Here is a 23,126-nt window from a genome sequence, read left to right on the forward strand (position 1 = left end):
TCGGGTAGTAGGCTGGGGACACCCTGAATCGGTTGCCAGCCAATCGCAGGGCACACAGAAACGAACAACCATTCGCGCCCACACCACCTAGGGACAATTTTGCCATGCATGTTTTTGGAATGTGGGAGGAAACCGGACAAAACACACGCAAGCACGGAGAGAACATGCAAACTCCATTGAACCCGGAATTGAACCAGGCATCTCTGAACTGTGAAGTCAACGTGCTAACCACTCCGACTACCGGGCCGCACCAAGACGATCACGAAAATAGTAAATATTTTGTTCTTCAATTCCGTGGGCACTTGCCTTCCTTCTTTTTGGGCTCCATCGTGGCAGGTTTTTCGCCAACTGAAACCTATTTTAACACATAAAAAAAACCCAAACAAACATTGGTTTACCTTCTAAACTCAGCCTTTGGTTTAAAAATGCTTTTTTTCACACCTGTATGTTGAGGGGTTCGTTGTTTTTAGTTGATAGCTCTACTTTACGAATGACAAAAGGAGAGATGGAATCCTTTAATGCAGTTTATTAAAAGGGGGAAAAAACGTCTGCCCTTCCGAACGGATGAACGAGAACACACCCCCTTTCAGTTACGAAAACACTTCCTGCTTCTCTTTAGCCAATCAGACGCAAGCAACATAAGACTGTTTCAACAATTATTAAACAGAATAGAATTTAGGTAACTATAACATCAAAGAATATAATGCTCAAATATAAAATGAAAATAATAATTTAACATAAGCTTACACACCATTAATTGAGATGATTCTGTAGTCATGTGATATTAACTGTAGAACAAGAAATAGACAATGGAAGCAAATTACATTTCAATGCTTTTATTCACTGACTAAAATAAGCAGCATTCATTCAACACAAATTTCAAAACGTTCAAGCAATTTCACCCCTAATGCTTACTGATTGATGAGATGTTTCATGTGGCTGGGCTTGTATGAACACTCCACCGCCAACACACAAACACTGTGGAGCACTACCAGTTTCATTGAGCAACGTAAGACCTTATAATTGCAGAGCTCAATTATGGACAGGCCACATAAGGAATACTTGGCAGTCTGAGCCAAAATGATTTTAATCACAAGTTTGAAATGATTTGACAGTCTCTTAACAGTAGTTTTCTAAAGAAATACGAAGCAGAAGATTTTGACTTTTTTAAAAATGTGCTATATATTTGTCCTTGTTTTAGCTGTTGGTAAATCGAGTTTTTGTATTATGCTTCAAAAACGAAAAATGAAATGAAAATCATTTTGTGAAGTAATTTAACATAATAATTTAAGGGGGAATCTTGCCCCGCTGTGGTTTGGGCCAACATTGATCACTTGCTAACTAGGGATGTAACGATAAGGGCATATCACCGTTGTCATGTTACAAATCTGCCACATTGAAAGCAGCACATAAAAAAAAAAAAAAATCAAAAACTTTTCACCTGCTTGAGACAAAGCATTGTGAACTCTGTAGACTCATGATAATAAAATGACTGGCTAACCTTATTAACCTTTTTAATCACTGCTGTCATGAACAAAAACACAATATTGTGCTTCTTTTCCCCAATACCATAAGCTTTTTTTTTTTTTGATAAGATGATCTTTTATACCGTTGTTGTGAGCTTTTTTTTTTCTTTCCTTTTTTAAAATCATGGCCGCAATATTGTGATAATTGCTGTATTGTGACGTTTCGGTATCATTACATCCCCATTGCTGACGTAAATGTTCAAAGCCACGGTTAAGTCCAAACCGTAAAACAAACGCACAGAAATGTGACTGTCAGAATACTCAACAGTAATTTTCAGACCATTTTTGCAAAACACACACCCAAACAACTGCTGATGTACAAAGTCTGGATGATTTCATATTCATTACCTAGACATGTATTCATGCAATAGTATGTATGCGTGTGCGCATGTGTATATATATCTCCATCCATCCCTCTGTGGTTTTCTATCAGCACTGCTGTAGTTACTGCTGTTATTGCAAACTGTCCTGATTTTCAACAAATGCACAACATTCGTACCACGATAAAACTGGGGCCATCGAGCCAGTCTCACAGAGACCAAGAGTGAGCCTGCCGTCACCGCTGCTTCCGCTGGGCTGGCTTACCAGAATCTTAAGATCTTATAAAGGAAACAATACGATTTCTGAAATCATCATAAGGCCGAGTGACATTGCAAGTCCTTATCATTTTCTGTCCTCGTTTCTGTGTGACTGCGAGGAACTGAGAAAAAAAAAGTGTGGATTACATGCATTCCTCTTGCATAGTTGTGAGGCCTGGGCGTCTGTCTGTTTCAATAGCAGCTTTGGCTCTTCAGACTTGACAAGAACATCTCGAAACATCAGCGCCGCAGTCATTAAGATTGCATTCAAGACGGTTTGCCGAGACTGACCATTTCTCATCTCATGGGACAGCCAAGAGCTACATTTGTCATTTTGGTGATGACCACCACTATGACCGGTTTTGTCATCGACAACTTGTTACCCGCTTATGTTTTCTCGAGAGCGAGGTGCGTCACCACAGACACTCACAAGATGGAGCAAAAACAAGCAGAGGTTGGAAAACTTTTAGGAGAGTTAACTGCTGAACATGAGAACCTGCGATGTCTTCTAAGGCTCTTCGTGTGGCTGTGTCGAAATCTAGACTGACCCATAACCAGTGCGATGAACATCCAGTGTGTAACAAAAAAAAAAAAAAGTATTAGCGAGAATCCAGCCATCCAGAGTCCAGCCCATTTCGAGTCATGCATTTAATGGTAGTTGTTTACAGCTGAAGGAAAAACATAGGAAGTATCTGACGGCTTAAACTGTGAGAGGAAACACTGCCTATTGTCATCAACGCATTCAGAAGAATGTGGGACTTCAGTAAGACCAGTTTCCGACATGTTGAGAACATCCTGAGAGGTAACGATAGGAACTGTCATTGCGCTGGAGTGATGATGATCCAAAGTGGAAGGAAACTGACTTCGGCCTCCGGTGGTTATTGGACTGATGCAGTCTGTTGCTTTGGTACTACAGTAACACACAAACAAAACACCCCTCCCCATGACCACGGGTTGAGCCTGAAAGTGTTGGAATTGACCCATTTAATCAAACCCGCGATATGTGCGGTCCTGGTAACACAAACCCAGATGTGATTTTTTTTTTTTTTTACAGTTTTGATAGCAAGTTTCATAACAGCTGTTGAGGCAAGCTGTCTAAAACAGAATCCCCCAACAAGCCGCATTATCTCGCTATGACTTTTCTATTTATATAAAGCACAGAACCGACAAAATTGAGTGAACTGGGTGACACTGATTGAAACACAGGGTGACTGTGTGTGTGCAAGGAATCAATAGCTGGACGAAATATGAAAACCAGCTTCCTCAAAGTTGGGTGGATAAAAGCTTGGATGATGACTTTCAGCAGTTTTCGTAGACTGCTTTCTCAAATTTGAGGGTTTGTGTTCCGGACGCAAAGTATCCTGAAATGGCCAGCAAGTCATGCATTCTTTTCATCACTTGGCCTTCTCATATGTGTCTCTAGGCATCGCAGCTTCACCCTGCTCAGTCCAGCTGCTTCTCTGGTTTTTGACAGCCCCACTAAAATGTCCAACAAGACCAGCATGGTTTTGTTACATTTTCGTGCTGGTCTTGCCGATGTCACCAGCAACAAAAGCAAAACAAAAGTGCCAAGAAGCGCCAGCTACCAGCAGGGTAACAACAGCACGTTGGTCTTGCTGGGTTGCTTCAGCTCCGTTGTTCGAGCTGGTGGCCCGGTGACGGAAGGTTTGGCTGTTCGAATCTTGGCTGTTTTGTTTTGCTGCTGGTGTTTTGCTCTTGTGGGTGACACCAGCAAGACTGGCACCAAAACACAACAAAACCACATTGGGCTTTTTTATAGCAGGTTAATCTGAATAAGCTGCATCATCATCTTTGTAAACATACCCGCTTCGGTGAACATATGTATACATGTAAAAATATATATTTATATAGTTTACCTAGTTGGATCTCTATCACATTAATTTGCGTGCAGGCTCGAAATCTTGGCGTCAGCTTCTATGTCAGTGAGATGTCCTGAGAGTCACCTATGTTGGAATGGTATGTTCCTCACATTCCTAGCAGCAAATTGCTTTTCAGCTCAGACTCCTCAACACTTTCGACAAAGGTGACGACAGGCTTGATCGAATACATTTCAAATCACGCACGCCGCGGCCGAGAGGCCAGAAAACTTCCAGTTCCAGCCTGGTGAAGGAATGTCACTGCTTGGAATAGTTGCATTTAATCTCATACTGGCTCACTTCACCACAGTGCAGGGTTTTCCCCTCACTGAGATGCTACACTTTGTCCCAAATGTACTTCCTGGACAAAGTGTTTTGTCACCCACGTTGTTCTCCTTGCCTTTACATTCACTCGTTGCACTTAAGAGTTGAATAAAAATATGATGGAAACAAAATAGAAGTCATAATGTGAGGCTCGAAAAGAAATGCATGTCTGTTCAAGCTGAGCAATGATACTACTTATTATTATGAAGTAAATACATGCTGGATCCCCCCCCCCCCAAAAAAAAACAGTAACTAAAAATAGAACTCATGAAATCCCACTAGTATTCGTCATGTTAAAACAAATTAAAACAGTAGCCAACAACATTGGGAGGATTTTTTTTTCCCCTCACATGTGCTCCGCCTGCTTTCTTCATTTTCCCTCCAACAATAAAAGCTCCAAACATGCTTGAGACACACTAACTAGTGCAGTAACTTCTAGTATTTCTCACAGGGAAAAGCTTGCGGGCAAGAAACACAACAATGACGTGGCAGAAATGACCAAAAAATAAATAGAAAATAGAATGTGAACTTTAAAAGCAAAACTACTGGACCAGCTTGCTGCCAGTGTATGTGACGTTTCGGGCACTTCAAATGTCATTGACACGTTTTGCTCCATTATGGTCTTTGGCAGCATTAACATCACAGTTGTGACTACTCTACTAGTTTCATGAGCAAACTAGAGGCCTGAGCGATTGTTTTTATCCCTCCTCGTAGATAACAGATTGTACCCTGAGAGCTACTTGCTACTCTTCCGGCATCCTGCTGCATGACATGCGAGGTTTACTGAGCATGAGCAAGCTAACGACACACTGTACACACAAGCACAAAACATATACTATTATACGGGGACGCGCACACACACTTTACTCCGTTTCTACTGGGCAAATCACATGAGCGAGAAAAGGAGAGTTGCAAGTGGAAAAAAAGAAGAAGAAGAAGAAAAAAGAAGCTTTTAGCTTTCAATGAGACAGCTATTTGGAACTACATCTTCCTCTGCGGTATTGTTGTCTATCTTAGAATACTTCTATGTGACAAACACATTATTAGCGACAGAAATAACTTGTTTTGTTGGAGTTTTTTTTTTCTAAATTCAATCAATTCTTTTTCAAAACTGTCTCAGCTATTAAAAAAAAAAAAAAAAAAACTGAATATACCGGTAAGTCCGATGCGATAATGAAGTTATCCAATCAAAAACCCTACCCCAATGACTAGTTTGCAGTAGCTCTATTCTTGGCAATGACTCTGCAAAGAAAGCAGTGACTTTAGTAGATAGAGGAAATACAAAATCCCAGGGCAGGTCAAAGTGTAAATGTTGGAATTCATAAAACACATTTGTTTTTGAAATTAGGCCTTCTTAAAATTGAGATTGCTGTGTGAAATAAAGACCTAGTTTATAAATGTATACATTGCTTTGAATTCCCCATCCCTAGTACACCCTGTAAGAACACCAAACTGCCAAATACAAATACTCATCCATTCATTTTCCGGTCAACAGGTGTTTTGCTGCTCGTGCTCGGCTCTCTTCAGTATTCACAAGCTTCTCTATCCAGAAGCCAAAAAAGAAAAAAAAAACCCTCTTGATACCCAAAGTGCAACAATCCTGAGATACGGACCAAGAACGAGATTATCGTGGCTAAACCATCATGGTCCCATTGTCATCCGACAAATTATTGACAGCCAGTATCTCAGTCATTCCCCAAACATGCGACAGCACATCTGCCCATGCGCTGAATGCAGACAACTTTACCACATATACACAACAGATCTTGATATGGATCTTCATATTTGGCAATGTGAGCCATGACGGGTACACCAATCAAGGCGCTAAAGCCATCTGGGGAAGGAAACTCTCTGCCCATCGACAGATCAGTGAAATAACCTGCAACCAAGAGGTCATGCGGTAAGAAAAAAGCCTTCACGTAAACACCGGTGCCGTACAGGACTGACCTGACCAACAGAAGGAAACCATTCTGGGCCTGGAAAACCCAGCTAGTACAACATATACGTTTCTTGGATTTGCCTGTGGACAAAACGGACATAATTCAGTGTGGAATGCCAGATCGCGCACATGATCCGCATTGCCCCAAAACAGGACTACATTCAGTTCTGACAGGAGTAGGCCATCTACTCACAGCATGGATTCCCAAACACTCCACGGTAGCTGTTACTTCCATCTACTGGTGACAGAATCCTCTGCCTTTATGAACCCAATGCGTTGAAAACAAATGTATGCTTAGGTTCGCTAACAAATCTACCGAAAACGGAGTGCCCGTTGGACGTCAAAAAGAAATAATCGGCGCAATAAATAACCGCTTCCGGCAAACGGGGATGATCTCCAAGGCAACTGTGACTCAAGAGGATCTTCAAAGTAAAAAGAGCATCTCCGAGAACTGTGATTGTTTCCACACACCCTTATCGACATAATCCACACCTGCGTCCCAGCCAAAGGGTTGTTAAAAGCTTTACCTGAGACTAACACAAAACTTGCCAACACAGTCATGAGCCATCGCACTCCAAACTACATTGTGCCTTTTTTTTCTTTTCCTCATACAAGAGTTCATTCTACAATGCTCAACTGTTTTTTTCTCTCAATCATCTCAGAGTTGTACCGCAAAATGAGCTATTGTGACAACCTCTCTGAACTCTGTCGCACAAAACAATCGTCTGATTGTCCAACAGACGCACCTAATCGCACTCAGGGCATCATTAATTTCTTTTGACGCTGTTCTTAATCATAAAGTGTCACAAAAATGCCAGGTTCCCACAGACAAAGCTGCACCCGCACTGTACAAGCTAGCGATGCTATTTTGCCATCTTTGTAAAGCTTTGACTTCAGACAAATCTTGTCAGAGAGCAACATAGTCCTCAATCGCTGATGTGGGGAAGGAACAATCGTTTTCACGCAACATTTTGCGCTTTGCTATTCATTTATTGCGTGCTTGCTGTTATGGAGCCTTTCCGTTGCTCCCATAGTAGCACGTACAAATACCCACATGGGGATAAAGGTCTTGAACTCAACGAGACATAGCCAAGTAAATTAGTAAGAAAAGTGAATAACTGCCTGCTGATCACGAATTTAAAAAAATAATAAATAATAATTAAACAGTGGGTATGCTCTCTCAGACGCTGATCTTTGCCATGAGCACCTACTGGAAGACAAGACTCCCTCGTTTTAACGACTGGGGAAGTTTTGAAATAAATGTCGCTAGGGTGGAAAGTGTGCTGCAGGCAAACGCGTACCAAGGATTTCCATGACACCACCTTTAAAGTTGACCAATTTCCACGTGAAAAGCAACTCTTGCGATCTGGCCAATCACCTGAGGAGGCGTGGCACGGACAAGACTATGCTGAGAACTATTCAACAGTCATTTAATTTGTGTTATAATTATTTTTTTTTGCTGCTATAGTTATTCCACGTAGTAAAAGGCTGTTACCCAGGAACTGATCAGTACATGAACAACTTTCGTCAGAGCAGATAACAGACAAAACGACAAGGTAAAAAAAAAAAATCGAATCGGAATAAAAACTTGAAAAACTAAAGCTATTTCACTTGGATCTGAGCACACATACACAAAGTATTTTCCCACTAATTTTCTGAGACATATTCATCAAGCATCCTCCCCCGTCCTGTTCTACCTGGGAGCAGGAGAAAGAAGGTATTTTAAAATGTAACAACATCCAGTGGCTCTGGGGTGTATGACATGAGCCGGGTTTTGGCAAAACGTTTCGTGCCGTTGAGCAAGACCAGGCCAGAATGGGCCCTATAGGACAGGAAAGCAATGACCCATTCCTTAGTTTGAAATTGAAGACCCAAGAATTTGTACAGGTACCAGAAATCTGTGTGGAAATGACGATTTGCTTTGTATGTTATCTGCCAAATGTCGAGCGAACGGCATGATTTGTCCTGGGAATTATCCGGTTTTCCTTGGTTCAAATCGAGATTAGATTGGCGGAGCGTGGAGAGCGCTGATGTGCACTTGGTTAGTCTGGCCTGGCCTTGGTCGAGCTCAGGCTGTGGTTTTTCAGGACTGGCTATCCTTTGCCTAAATGCCCATGCTGAAGGCATGCAGCTCTTGATGGAAGTGCTGGGTGGGCTCGATCAAAACAACGCTGTAATCCAAACATGGGTGCCACGCTCGGCCAAGACCCAGCGAGACCTCTTTGAGCATGTTCTCAATCGGATCGCCCTCCAGATAGACCGGCTGGTCCAGATCACAGTCGATGCACTCGTCAGTCACAGTCAGGACACGAAGACTGGATCCCCGCAGCCGAGCGATTGCCACCAAGTTATGAGACCACACGGTGTAGCCTGCAATGAGACACGGGGAGACATGTTGGACAAAGTATGCATACGTATCGAAAATACTTTAAACACATCATTATTTCTTCGACTTATGCTATCAGAAACCGGAATTGCCTCATCACACCTCATAGTTTTTCCTTGCGAAAAAAAAAAACAACCCAGCCAAAATATTTTGTGCGCACAGGATAACGTTTTGTAAAACACAAACAATCAAACAAAAGACTCTAAAATTATGAAATGAGTTAGTACCGGTATTTCCCTTTAGGTTTGTCCGTCACGACCATCTGATTTTTCTTACCCAAAATGTATATTTTGTGGTGCATTCACGCCGAGGTATTTGCACAACAAATCAGATTCCAGTTGTCCCTCTAATGTACAAAAAAGATTTTGGGACTCAATGATAAAGACCAACAAAGCCAAAATGTGACTTGTCAAACACTTGCCATGCACGTCCTTCTGAAAGGCTTGCATAATTTGCACGACACCTCAACATACCTCACCACAGTTCACTTCAACATTGTTTTGACGTTTTACTTTTCATAAATACCCAATTAGTTAGCAAAATACATGAGGTGCATTCACCTTATTGCATGGGGATGCACTGACATTACTTCTTTCAGTCAAAACTTCATGAAAGTCACAACTTGTCATGGTTATTTTAACATCCAAGTGCATGTTTTTCAAACATTCATCACACATTTCACTGCAGTTAAGTTTTGTGTTTGACCTTCATGGTGTACAGCTGCAGCTTTTCAAATAAAGTCAGCCAGCCATTCTGGTGCCCGAAGCATAAATTCAATGCTTTGTGGTGCCCAAAAAATAAAAATAGCGGAAGCACAAAGAAGAACATTAAAAAATAGCGGTAAGAAAGAAAAGAGAAGAAAATAATAGAAGAGATAACAGAAAATAGAGAAACGTAGCTACAATCTGGAGAAAAGTGGGTCGAAGATCGGCCAGGTTAACCGGCAGCTGAGGAGAAGTTATGGTGTAAACTTCAAGATGTTTTTTTCTCTCAAATATATTGTTATAATCATTTGTTTCAGATGTACTGTAATTATTTTCTGTATAAAAATTAATTTGGTGTTCAAAAAGTCTTTTTTCAAACTTGAGTCTTGAAAAAAAGGGGGTCGTCTTATAATCAGGGCTGTCTTAATATTCGGGCCAATACGGTATTATGATTTTTTTTTTTTTTTTACAAGCTTGATTTCTTTGGCGCCTCCCTCAGGCTGTTGGTGCCCTACACGCAGTGCGTGATCGCCATATGCCGAGCGCTGTGCCTGAATAAAGTGCTCTATACATGTCAGAGATTTTCTCGGACAAGGTTAAAGAAACGACTCGGCACACAGGAAAATTGTCTTCAATATCGACGGAAGCGGATCTCTGAGAGCGAACGACGGTTTAGTTGCTCCGTGATCACGCTCAGAGCCCCCCCTCCTCGAGTTCGAACCTTTATTGTGACATATGCAAAATACAAGAATAACACTGCCCCCGATATTTGCATACCGCACCCCTGGTCCGGCCCCTCGGTGGTGATTGGTTACCTGGGTGTGCGCTTTGAACCAGCGGCACTTTGGCGCCTTTCGGTCTGGCCTACACTGTATCAACATATCGCAGACTTTGCGGACGACAAATGTCGCCTGGGCGCGACGGATGTCCTCAAATCGTCTTTTGTTGTTCAACCGCTGTTCCCAAATTACTCGTTCCCCCTTTGTGACCGGATCTGGCCCTCTCTCCTCTGATCGCCCACCCGCCTTGATGTGTTAATTGTGGTGTGGGCTGCAACAGCCCTCCGCCCAAATGGCCGGCACCTTCTGAACAGGAATTTGGGGGTGCGAATTACGCACCCAGACGCTTCAACGTGCACAGATCAAATGAAACTTTAAACATGATACAATTTCGCCCATAGATTCCTCTAACAATACATGAAGTTGAATTGCATGAGCTGTAACACAAGGCATTTCAGTTACAGTATATGGTGTCTCAGTCTGTAGACTTAGGGGATACTACGTAAAAGGAGTACTATACATACACAAGACTTCTTGATACCACCCATAAAACAGACCTGACAGGACTACTTTAGTAACTCTACAGTTGTGCTAGGTGGCTTGTTACCAGAGAGCTTTTATTTCTGACCGTGGGGCTGTGAAGGCGACAGCGATTTTTGACTGGATGTGTGAGTCGGGGAATAAGGGAAGACAGGAAGAGGAGCAAGACTGTATTTCAAGAGAGAAGAAAAGCAGTGGGTTGAGAAAAAAACACTAGTTGAATTTTTTTTTTAGGGGTTTTGGGAGGTTTTTTTTGCATGATTGTTCGCCCTAATTTTGTGCCCAAACAAATGCTAAACTACTTTATCGCACATCGCTTGCTTGTATTTACTAGAAGTTCCATCCGGCAATACATTTCCTGGCCTGGAAATCCGAACAAATCCCACAACAACCAGCATTCGGGAAGAGCCTGTGTTCAATTTTACAGGTTCCAATGGATATGTTGCTGTAAGAAGCAGATGATCATTGAACTCACCGTGAATGATAAGCACAGCCAGTTGAGTACACCTCCAAGCCAAGAGGACCAATGGATCTTCATTGCGATTGACACTGAGGTCCGGGTAGTCAGGGTCACCACTCAGTAAAAGTAAGTGCGTCAGTGTTTTGTTGTATTGCTGAGCGATGAGTTCCAGGGTGGCGTCGGTCACGAGTGTGTTGTAACTGCTGTCCAGGTGGATGCGCTCCAGTGGAAGGCTTGGCTTGAGCACTCTGAGGAGCTCTGAGCTGCTGACCTCCACGACCATGATGTACACTCGCAGGTTGGCACTCACTCGTACCTGGAGGGCCACAGGCATGTTTGAGTGATGTCTCCAATTTTATCAAACAACATTTCTCACAAAGTACAGTGGGATGAAGAAGGTTTTGTCCCACTTTCTGATTTCTGATGTTGACCATTGTCGAAAAATTTGAAATGTTAATTGCGGAAAACACAAGTAAACACAAAATGACATTTCCAAATGACTGTTATTATATAAAGCGGTATTGGATTCCCTTTAGCGTAGCTCAATATAGTGGATGCATAATGGAACCGCGGCAAAGATTCGATATAGAGCTGTATTGTATTGTATTCCCTTTAGTGAAGTTCTATCTAATGGATGCAGACAGCAACGGCGGCCACCATTGTAGCTTGTATTTTTTGCGCCTGATAATGCAGTGTGCCCTATACCTGTATATGAAAACAGTTTTAAAAGAGGCCATTCATTGAAGGCATACCTTATACTTACAGTGTCTTATAGTGCGGAAAATATGTTACATTCTTTGTCATCTGCTAAGTTTCTTTCGATCATGGCATGAGGACATTTGAGGACCTTTTGGTCTACTTCACTTTGTCAGGCAGGCCCTATTTAAGTGAAATGATGATTGATAACAGGTGTGGCAGAAACCGACGTGGATGTGGCAGTGAAATTGAACTCAGGTATGATAAACCACAGTTTTCAGAGGGGGCAATCACTTTTCCAAACAGGGCCATGTATGTTTGGATTCCTCCTCACTACCTTAATGGAAAAAAAAAACATAGGAAAAAAAAAACATGTAAAAAGTTTTTTTTTTTGTGTTCACTCATCTTTGACTAATGACTACTTTTGTTTAATGATGGTACCGTATTTTCCACACCAAAAGGCGCACCTAAAAGCCTTCCATTTTCTTAAAAGCTCACAGCGCGCCTTAAAATCCGATGCACCTTGTGTATGGTCATTACGGTAATATGTCAACCCCAAAATGGCTCCTTGCTAGAGACATGCTTACAACGCAGAGTTCAAACTTAAGGCGATCGGTTTCACAGAACACGGAAACAGAGCAGCGGCAAGAGAGTTCGACGTTAACGAGTCAATGTTATAACTTGCTGTTGGTTAAGTGAACTGTGTCGCTGCTTTATTAAATAAGTTTTACTGACATCTGATCGTTGCCATATAAATCAGGGTCTAGTGTAGTGTTCTGTTGGCATTTCCTTGAGCGTAGCTCCATCTAGTAGATGCATTGTAGATTGCATCTTATAATGCGGTGCGTCCATTATATGGAAAAAAATTACAAAATAGGCCGTTCATTGAAGGTGCGCCGCATAATCCAGTGCACCTTTTAGTGTGGAAAATACAGCAGTATTATAAGATGGTAAGTATGACCACCCCCTAACTCTGAAAAAAAATCAGAAAGGGAGCAAACACCACTGTAGACTGCTTATCACTGAGGTTGGGATGGATTCTTGCTTTACCAGTGCCTTCCAATCATCATCTGTGGCTGTCCCTTCTAAAGGCTTGACCTCCATGGTGCCATTGAGCATCAGGGAGAGACGATGCAGCGGAGTGCGGTGGGGCGATGCCAACAGACGACAAAGCTCAGAAGTCAGATCAGAGAAATCAAGAGCCAGAGAATGAAGAGAAGACAGGCGGTCCACCTCCGATGGTGAGATAAGCGGACCTACAGGGAGGGGAAAAGTTGTGGTCACAGTTTCTCATGGCATTAATGATAACGATGCTTCAGTCGGTGTTGACTGAAATTGAGATGCGAAATGGCTGTTGAAAATGAATGGCGAATGACAATTTCGGGATTTGAGTGAAGATGAGTCATAGCACATTGGTGTCACAGGAATGCTTGGAAGGGTGTGACACGCACTTCTCAAGACCCCACACCCGGAAGTGTTTGTAGACGTATGGGAATGTTTAGCCAGCGAATGAGCATTATATTAAACTGTTAAAAAAAAAATCACTCAATAAAGCCCATCTGGGCAGTGTATCAATGTCTTTCTCGTTGGTTCACTGTTGGTTTCTCCCATTGTGGTAGCATGAAGGGAATTTGCAAACTTGCACACTGGACCGGAGATCACGTTAGCTTATCTTAGCACTAGCTAGCTAGTACAACAGAACATGGATGGATGTAAAACCTGACCAAAAGTGGAAAAAAAAACCCTGCGTTATGCTTTTGGCCAGTGTACGACAAGGGATCCTGGCAGTTAAGTCGGTTATTTGAAGTTATTTAAACGGAAAACCTTTCGGTAGGTTGACGCAGCTGCATGTTAGCCACATGTTGTCTATACATTCTGGTATGTTTTCAAAAAAAGTGCATATGAGGCTTGGTAAAGCGCATTGGACTACATGTGGTGTAGATAAAGTGCTGTACAAGTGCACTCTACTTACCGCTGTGGCATTCTGGTCAAGTTGGACGTGGACATTTTTGGGACAATATACAATTTGAATTGATTTGGTGGTTTAATGGTCAACAAATGTGCGAATGCAGATGAGGCCTACGAGTCCAGGATCTTCTGTACACTAAGGCAGAGTGACAAGCATACATACCATGCAGGTGGTCCACCAAACTGAGGTGCCGCAGGGTCTCAGAGGAAGGATTCGATAGGCATGCTAAGGAGGAGGGAGTCACCAGACCAAGTATAAAGCTACACGACAACCACCTAAGCTGTCTGCTGTGAGACAACAACTCCCTGAACAACCGCTGTATCCTGCAGCAAAAAGAGGGGAAAAAAAGGGAGAACGCTCCTATAAATAGCTTCTCATTAATACAAAAAGATGCTGGAATAAATTCCAGCATAATGGGGGAGCTAAAAACAAACAATGTTAGGCTATGTTTTACAATGCAGGTCAATTCTGATTTTTATAATTTTTTTTTTGCTCATGTGCAATATGTACCTGATATTTACATGCCATGTGAACAGGACAATGCAAGATTTTTTATAATCCGGCCTGGGCCCCTTTCATTTGTGGTTATAAATTAGATATGGATCCAATGCGTCTGCACTATGGACACTTACCCGCACACATCCGACCTATGTCATCAAAAGCCAAATAAAGCTCGAGAGTGGTACTTGTATACTTTCACTTGAAATTAATCCCACCTGAAATATGAAGCATAAAATGGGCGTTTGCGGTGATCGTAGTAAGACATCCACTCAGACGGTTTACTGTGCCACATGACATCATTTTTTTTTTCCTTTGCCTGCATCAGTCGATATTGTGCTTTGTGGGCATGTGTGTCACATCACAGAGGCATGAAATGCACATTAAAAGTTGCATTAATTTTTGTAATGTGACCGAGTGGTTAAAAAGATCAGATTAAATCTGAATGTGATTTGGGCATCATGCCCTGCAGTGTGAACGCAGCCTTAGTTAATCAATGTTTGGCAACATTTTCAGAATTGTGCACTTGGTGTACCAACAGAATGACTCCGCTTGCAAATGTCACAGCTCACCTGTTTTCTGTTTGGTCATGTGACGTTCGCAAGCTGAGCCTGTGAGCGCTGTGACATCAATTACAGTCAACAGCAGGTGTGAGTACAGGAAATAATGGCAGCTACCCGAGATGGATAAAAACCGGTGGATTTGGAACACAACAATGTTCATGGTATTTTTTTGTGTTGATTTTGGAATTTAACTAAATAGTTCTTTTCTGAAGCCGATCCTCGACTGTTTACTTGAGACTACAAATCACCTCATCTCAACTGGCATACCGTAGTTTCATATGATGTTAAGACTCACATGGACTGAAGTTATATTTGTAAAATATTTTACAGTAACATCTTTGTTTGCAACAAGCAGCGGTGACAAAACAGGTCAATTATTTTGTATAACTTCAAAAGAAGGGACAAAAGGAAACAATGTCACAGCAAAAAAGTGAAAAACAAGTTAAAGAATAACAATCAGTGAAATAATAGCTGACCGCTAAACAACTTCAATTTTTTTGTTTGTAGTATTTTAAACCAAATACTATAAATATACCAATTGGAATGCCATCAATAACAAAAAACAATACAAATACATTTTCAACATTTTTAAACCCTTTAGAAAAACTAAACATGAAAAAAAAACATTGAACATTTTTTACACACAACTTGGTGGGCAGGCATGTCCCCCTGTGACCCACCCAGGTGAGGGATGTAGATAAGCAGTAACGCACAATGACTTAGATAAATCATTTTAATCTGATTACTGCTCTGGAAAAAAGTAACTCATTACTAGTTACCAAGAAATGCAACTGGATATAAGAGGGTGTTGTACACCTGTGCGACCAGAAAACATTAGTTTATTTTTATTTTCCCTTGCAAAAACTGTTTTTAAAAAATGCCTTTTCTTACTGGCCAAATGAATGGTGGGAAAAGTTTTGAGATTATTTATCTTGGTCTCCTCTTGTTATTGCACAACAACCTGGCATTTGAATAGGGGTTTATCTGCTTTCTACCTGCACATGACATTTCCCGGCAATAGCCTTTGAGATTAATTCTGTCGGAGGAAGGCGCTGAGATAAAACTAATGAATAGACCTTTGACAGTTCTTGAAATGGCATATTTGGTCTCTGAGGTCGGATAAAATTAAGCCGGCGTCGTATCTGAAATTATTTTTTTTGAAATGCAAAGGACTTACTCGTTGATTTTCTTGTGGCCCTCGTGAATCTGGTATAGGTTGGAGTTGTCCAAGAGTCTCTCATATTGGAAAATACGTGTGTCGGCATACAGACGCAGCTTCTGCAGGTTCCTGAGAGAAAATGTTGGTAAACAGAAAAGACACCATTCAGTGACTGAAAGTCAACTTTCAACAACAGAAATTGAGGATTTTGAAATGAAGCGTAAACATCTGTCATCATCTCGGTTGCCATTTTGCAGTCTCAACACAAACCTCGACCCTGAAAATTGCTGAGTGGTTTTCTACCGTGCACAGCATTGAGTAGCTGTGCTGCTATTTGCCGCTCTGTTGGTTCAAGCCCGTAACATCTTGTGCTCAAACACTCAGAAACAATGACCAGTGAGACACCATGCATACAAGAATCACTGTGCCATATGCACTGTATATTTAAAGAGCCACAAAAATGGACACACCCACACAAACACATTTGTGCCTTTGCATTGTTAATCATCACCTACATTAATCGACAATGTCAGAGGTTTCAATAGGACGACTTAGTGTTACTTTTGCTTGTCATCATGGGCATTGAGTCTCGAGAATCTATTAAAAAAAACAAAAACTGTTGTCTCAGTGTAACACTTCTAATAAAATGTTAGTGAGCAAAGGAGGTTGCAAGACGCACAGAAGTTAACAATCCTGTTTTTGATGAGCTCCCTCCAGCTCCGAGCCTCAGCCAAGAACATGGTGAACTTCAGTGAAGTCATAATCAGGTCAGGAAAACAATAAAATGCATCTAATGCCAAGATTGTAGCACCAATAGCAACTAAACGGTGGGTCAACACAAATGCAAATAACCCCAAAACTGTTTTCATATATAGGGCCCTATGCATTATAAGGCACATAGAATAAAAGCTACAGGAGTGGCTGCGGTTGCGCTATGCATCCAAAAGATGGTGCTATAATAAAGGGAATACAATACAATACAACTCTACACTGTATTTATGTAGAACCTTCACAACCACTGCAGCTGAAATAAAGCCACGAGAACTAGTCACAAACACAGACATGAAACATAGACAGTCAAACATCGGTTTTCCAATGTCTCTGTTCTCTACCAAATCGGTTTTCGACCAAAAATTTCGATTTTTTTTATGCTTCGGATTACGACCGAAATTCGGTTCTCGAACAAACTGAGCGCACTTAAATGCACCATTTGACTGCTCTCGCCTTCCTTACACGAGGAAGTGACGCTTCCTCGGGTAGACAAGGAAGTGACGCTTCCTCGTGTTGCTTTCCATTGTGAGCAGACCTGTTCAATAACCTTTTTTTTTTTTTTTTTTGTTTTTTTAAAAGAGAGTGGTTTTGGCTTTCAAACAATTCGGTTGTCGAACAGCCTTCTGGAACGGATTATGGATGAAAATCGAGGTTTGACTGTAAATACAAATGGCATTATTATTTTGTCATTTTATGTTAAGTGTTCTTTTGATGGCGGCGCAGGCACCCACAGCGGCTCCTCTTGTTGTCTGTTGTCTGTTTAAGAGGGAGGAAATTTCATCTGTGTACACATACAGCACATTTGACAATAAAGTTGTACTTGACTTGACTTGATAAAAATAAATGAAAGACAAACGTTATGAAGACAATAGATTCCACCATAAGGTGCACAAACCCCTTAGCCCCTTGTGGATGGGCTCACATCGACAAGGGGCTAAATATCCTTATTAGCCTTGCTTGTCTCCTTCTTCCTTCATTTAGTCAGTAATTAACTATGCTTTTGGTATTATTTTCGTTTCATAATGGTTGAGCAGGGCTCACAAAGTAGTTGTCTGTTTGAGCGTGTGTTGGCGAATGCACATACAATACAATACATGCTGATTTATACCGCGCTTTCACAACAGTGGCAGCTGTAACAAAGCGCTTAACAAAACAGTTAACAAAGTAAAATAATAAACACAACACATAACATAAAACACGGACAGTCGTGCAGTCCTAATCACTTTTCCCTCACACGCTTTGTTGTTTAAAGCAGTTTAAGATGAAAGAGGAGAGAATCAAAGTGTCCTTTCACCAGTGGATCAGAGACGTCATGCTCAAAATGTGCACACGTCGGCTACAAGCTAAGTTTCAAAGTCAACAAGAAGCTGTAGCACGTCAATTAGTGACATTAAAATTGGTTCCTGCTAATAATCACCTACTTGATGCCATAGGAACACTAACTAAAATCAACTGGCCAATCTCGCACCGCTAGAACTCCACTCAATTTTTAAAACATAATGAAACAGAATGGCATTATATGTACTTTTCCAAAATAAAAACACTTTTTTGTTTCTTTACTTTATTTGCCTTTTATTTAACCTACAAATGCGTCAGATCATTTTGCCTGACTTGTATAGGAGGCGTCGGTTTATAGGGCGCACTCGGCTTTTGAGAAAATTGAATGCTTTGAGGTGCGGCTCATCATGCGTAAAATACGGTATCTTCTATGAAGCTCCTCTTCCACCAGGCTTAGCAAGTTTTTGGGGTGAAACCCTGTGAATCAATCTAACTTCTATACATGTGACAAGACATTATGGAAGCAGTACTGCGGAGTACTTGTTTTGTGATTACATCGGAAGACCACTTGCGGACATCCGGGCTGCACAGTGCATTATGAGTCAGGGAATTTCTTCAGATACCTGTATCAACTTTGAACAGGGGTCAACGTAGAAAGATATGATTTGGGCGATTTCAACCGCTGGAAAGATTATCTTTTTTATTTAATCAATTTTAAACTGTCATTTGATACTCCGTGCCCTGACCACCCTCTGCTGGGACACAACATTTCAGATTAATTAAGTTTTTTAATGACATTTAGCAGCAAGGGGGATGTGTGTGCAACACTGGAACATGAGCATACCGTTATGAAATTGTGTTTCCAGTGCTCATGTTGAATTACTTAGTTGCTGAGAAAATTAATATTTCTTGTAAATCCCAATTTTGTCATGCGTTACAAATCCCAGCACTGCCCGCAAAACATTTTGCTCACATGATGTAAGTGAATTGACCTGAGGCAGTGTAAGACGCAGTGAATTAATTGCCAGTGAGACATCCCACAATAATATTTAATGCAAACACAATTTGAAAACATTTCTCGATTTAAATATTGACAGTGACTAAAAAACTATTTCTGTCTGGCTGATCCTGTCTCTCATTACTTTCCCCATCCAGTAGCATGCTAAGTGCACTAAGCCTCTGTTACCCCTTCCCCATCCCCCCCCCCCCAAAAAAAAAAAAACTTGGTGCTCGTTCGGCACCAGGGCCAGTGCTGTCCTTAGTTGATGCTTAACAACTTCTTATGATGAACGTGTTTGGTTTTCCACCAGCAAAGAGCCAAATATGAACAACGTCATCGTAAAGCGTCCCGACGTCAATGCTTACGTTGCCATTTACCCAAGAGCGTTTGCGCTATGAATAATAATAATAATAATAATAATCATTATAATAATGCACTGTCAGCATCTGCTCGGCAACTTAGCATAACATTGATGATACTTGTATCTAGTATGTAACAGTCAGGGACATACATCATAAGCAAACGTTTATACAGTATCTTTTTTAATTATTGTCGGTGATCGCAAGCTATCTGGAAACATTCGCAATCGCTATTCTGGTGGGACATAATTGTAGCATAGTTCACCGCTCAACAGTTTGTGCCACCTGACATAGTTGGTGCCAAATTTTGGCCCAACAAATAATTGGGGCCATTTTAAGCACCAGTTTCAAGCCTATGAATTCCATTAGGGCAGTTAAACATGGAACAAAGTGAACTTGTTTTGTTACTTAAGGCTTAAAGCCTTTGAAACAATACCTGCAAGTTTTAAAGCGTACAGTTAGGCCTCCACCGCTGTACAAAACTGCTTGTATGGTAACCTCTTAATATTTACACTTGATTCTCACCCATACGTAGATGAGATCTGCAACTGGCTTGTTCTGTACTACTAAACCAAAAGAGTTAAGTACATATGCCCACATACATTGTATTGTATATGGAATGTTTTGAATATGCGACATTGCTGATGTCAGCAAGTCAAGCCCTCAAAGCTTTCTGTATGGCTGCATTCTATCTGCCAGTCGGAGGACACCTACGTTCCACAGTTGAAGCCTCACAATAAAACGAACACTAAGCAATGTTTGGTAAACGTCAGCAGGAAAGCATGGACTGTATACTGTATACAACTTCCAACAGTACAGTGATGCAAATGTGATTCAATGATTGGTTTCAACAGCTCTAAAGACTTGCCACAGTCGCCAGTACTGTATTACATAACTCCGGGGCTAACGTAACCCATGTTATGCTAATCCAGCCACAGCTGCTTGATAAAGACGATATAAATAGTTCAACGCGTTCTGGGTATCGAAGACAAAATGTATTCTCAAATTTCCCACAATCTAATAAGAAATTAAGCGTTAAGTTCACCTGTTATTGCGGATGTTGGTGAGCACACACAATGCCTGGTCTAAGTAGGTTGCCATTGCGTCTCTGCATCGCTTGGACGGCTGCGGGTCGTTGTCCGGACTTGGGGGCCGGTCCACTCTCGTGGAGGGCGGCTCGTTGTTGAGGGAACTGGGCCTGATTTCTGCGGGAGCGAGTTCCAGCTGCAGTTCTCGCACGAAAGCGCCGAACTTCCGCATGAGGAACTCTAACCTCAAAGAATCCTCGGAGGTTGCGCCGCCGCCTATCCGGAGTTTGAGTTCGGTCCACAGGGTGGGATAGAACAGACACTCCCTCCATCGCGAACAAACGGCCGAGGCCCGCAGCTTGTCTCGGTCGGAGAGAAAGGAGAAGATGTGGACGATTAGCTCGCTTGGTAAAGCCATGGCTCCAACACCACCGCACAGAGCCATGGCAAGTAACGACACAGTTTAAAGGAAAGCAAGCGGATACTGAACAGCCACAGCCTCACTAGAATTTGGTTCCGCAATGCAAGCTATCAGCAACGTTCTATCCTAGCTGAAAACAAACCGCTTCCCAGTTTTGCCTTCAATAGTATCGGACTGCACCACTTCCTTTAGCTACAGGGGAACAAAATACCAACGACGTACACTGCAGCCTGCATAAACTGGGAAGCTGATTGAACTGCTATTTTCTAAACGTGTTGATGTGTTAAATGTATTTTCATAGCACTGTTGCAAGTCGGCGAGTGTACGTCTGAGTCGCACGGAATGAATGGTTTCTCCCTGTATGCTCTTATTTTTGCCATATCAACTGATACCGGGAGAGGGCAGTGTATCTCGTTTGGAAATCTTTGACCATGTGATCTTTATTTTGGAGCTGAGTCATTCTCAGACACACCTCCTTCACTTCATCGCCCCTTCCAAAGGAAGATGGCAGGCGGCGACAAAATCACTGTCTCAGCAGACGCTTCTCGAATTAAAGGAGACGTATTATGCCATCCATCCATCGATCCATATTCTGATCCGTTTATCCTCACAAGGGTCGCGGGGCATGTCGGAGCCTATCCCAGCTGTCTTCGGGCAGCAGAGGGGGACACCCTCAACTGGTTGCCAGCAAATCGCAGGGCACACATAGACCAACAACCATCCGCGCTCACACTCACACCTAGGAACAATTTAGAGTGTTGCATGAACCTGCCACGTATGTTTTTGGAATGTGGGGGGAAACCGGAGTACGCGGAGAAAACCCACGCAGGTGGGGAGAACATGCAAACTCCACACAGGAGGGCTGGAGCTGGAAACGAACCCTGCACCTCTGCACATATGCCTTTTTTGCACAATTTCAATTTCTTTTAAGCTTGGCTTCCAAATCATTATTTATGTACTTATTTTAATTCATTCATTTATTTATTCTTTTTTTTTCCCTCACATGGTTTCTCTGTGCCTTGCCATGTCTTTTTTAATATCAGGATCATTAGGGTATGCGTGCAAGTTTTATATGCATGAGACTGTGTGCATGAGCATATGTTTGCTTGTGGGGATATACCTGTATATTTGTGTATGTTGAGGGGAGGGGTTCTCTTTTTATGTTGTACAGTAAGTTTGAAATGTTTTGACCGTGCAGCACTTTGAGTTGCATTTTTATGTGTGAAAAGTGCTATATAAATAACATTTTATAAATATATATATATGAGAGAGAAAGAGAGAGAGAGAGAGAGAGAGAGAGAGAGAGAGAGAGAGAGAGAGAAAGAGAGACCACCGTCATGGTTTGATCTGCACTGTATTTGACAATGTGTTTTTTTTTTAATCTGTGGCGCCCCAGTGTCACAAACATGTTGGTGGAGGACCCTAAAAATCAGGCAGGAGATAGGGAGGAACGGGTTGAACTTGACAAAGTGTATTCATCAAACACTATGAAAACTAAATCCAGAACAAACAAAGTCCTGAAAACAACAAGAATCCAAAATAACAAACAAAAACCCATGGCATCAGCAAAAAGCATGACGTGACAAAATTACAAGCAAAAATCCATGGTAGTAACGCACAAACACGAACTAATAGAAGCAATGACACCAACACAAACAGTCAGCCGACACTGAGTGGTTGGGCCAGGAGTCCTTTTAACAGAAAACCTACTCATGACATTAAGACCAACAAGTGTGCTGCTGTTGGAGGAGCCCGACAGAGCCACCTGTTGATCCCAAAGAGATCAAACATGACAGTAAGATGTCATGCGGCCGTCCCATGTTCCCCATCCACGGCACATGACAGTGACAAGACAACAAGAAACACCTGGACAAGACACAAAGGGTCGAGGGAGCTGATTGGTTCAACACAATGGACACGTCTGACGAGAACAAGTGGAGACGAAAAGGGCACATGAGGGAACAAAATCAAATGTAACCTAAACAAAAACATAACACCCAGCCTGTTTTCACATACTCATTTTGCCCGTCAGGCCAATTGTTCGAAACATTTTTTAAAAATTGAGCAAGCAAAAATAGTGATTGTATGTGTTTGACTATGCGCCAGTTGCAGACGTGGAAATCGTGAGGAGCCGCTGAGCAGACAGCCATGGGAGGGCGATGGTAGCGGGGAACCCTGGCCCCTTATAATCGATCAGGGAAAACGAGCTCCAAAGCCGAGGGAGCCTCTCTTTGTGCCAAATTGAAACATACAGTATTAGGGCAACATATG

At 41.9% G+C, this 23,126-nt stretch overlaps 1 protein-coding gene across 1 annotated transcript; it reads right to left on the bottom strand.

Moving 5' to 3' along the window:
• Positions 1–1,511: 1,511 nt before the first annotated feature.
• Positions 1,512–21,415, bottom strand: fbxo33 (F-box protein 33). Its single transcript, XM_019881684.1, has 6 exons — positions 20,452–21,415; positions 16,017–16,127; positions 13,941–14,101; positions 12,860–13,065; positions 11,129–11,429; positions 1,512–8,614 (listed from the first exon to the last, which is right to left on the bottom strand). The coding sequence occupies exons 1-6, from the start codon at positions 20,877–20,879 to the stop codon at positions 8,349–8,351; spliced, it is 1,473 nt and encodes a 490-aa protein (XP_019737243.1). The 5' UTR covers positions 20,880–21,415; the 3' UTR covers positions 1,512–8,348.
• Between the last annotated feature and the right edge of the window lie 1,711 nt (positions 21,416–23,126).

The sequence above is a fragment of the Hippocampus comes genome, unplaced genomic scaffold (assembly GCF_001891065.2).
Source record: "Hippocampus comes isolate QL1 unplaced genomic scaffold, H_comes_QL1_v1.1 scaffold356, whole genome shotgun sequence".
In the NCBI taxonomy this organism is placed as follows: domain Eukaryota; kingdom Metazoa; phylum Chordata; class Actinopteri; order Syngnathiformes; family Syngnathidae; genus Hippocampus; species Hippocampus comes.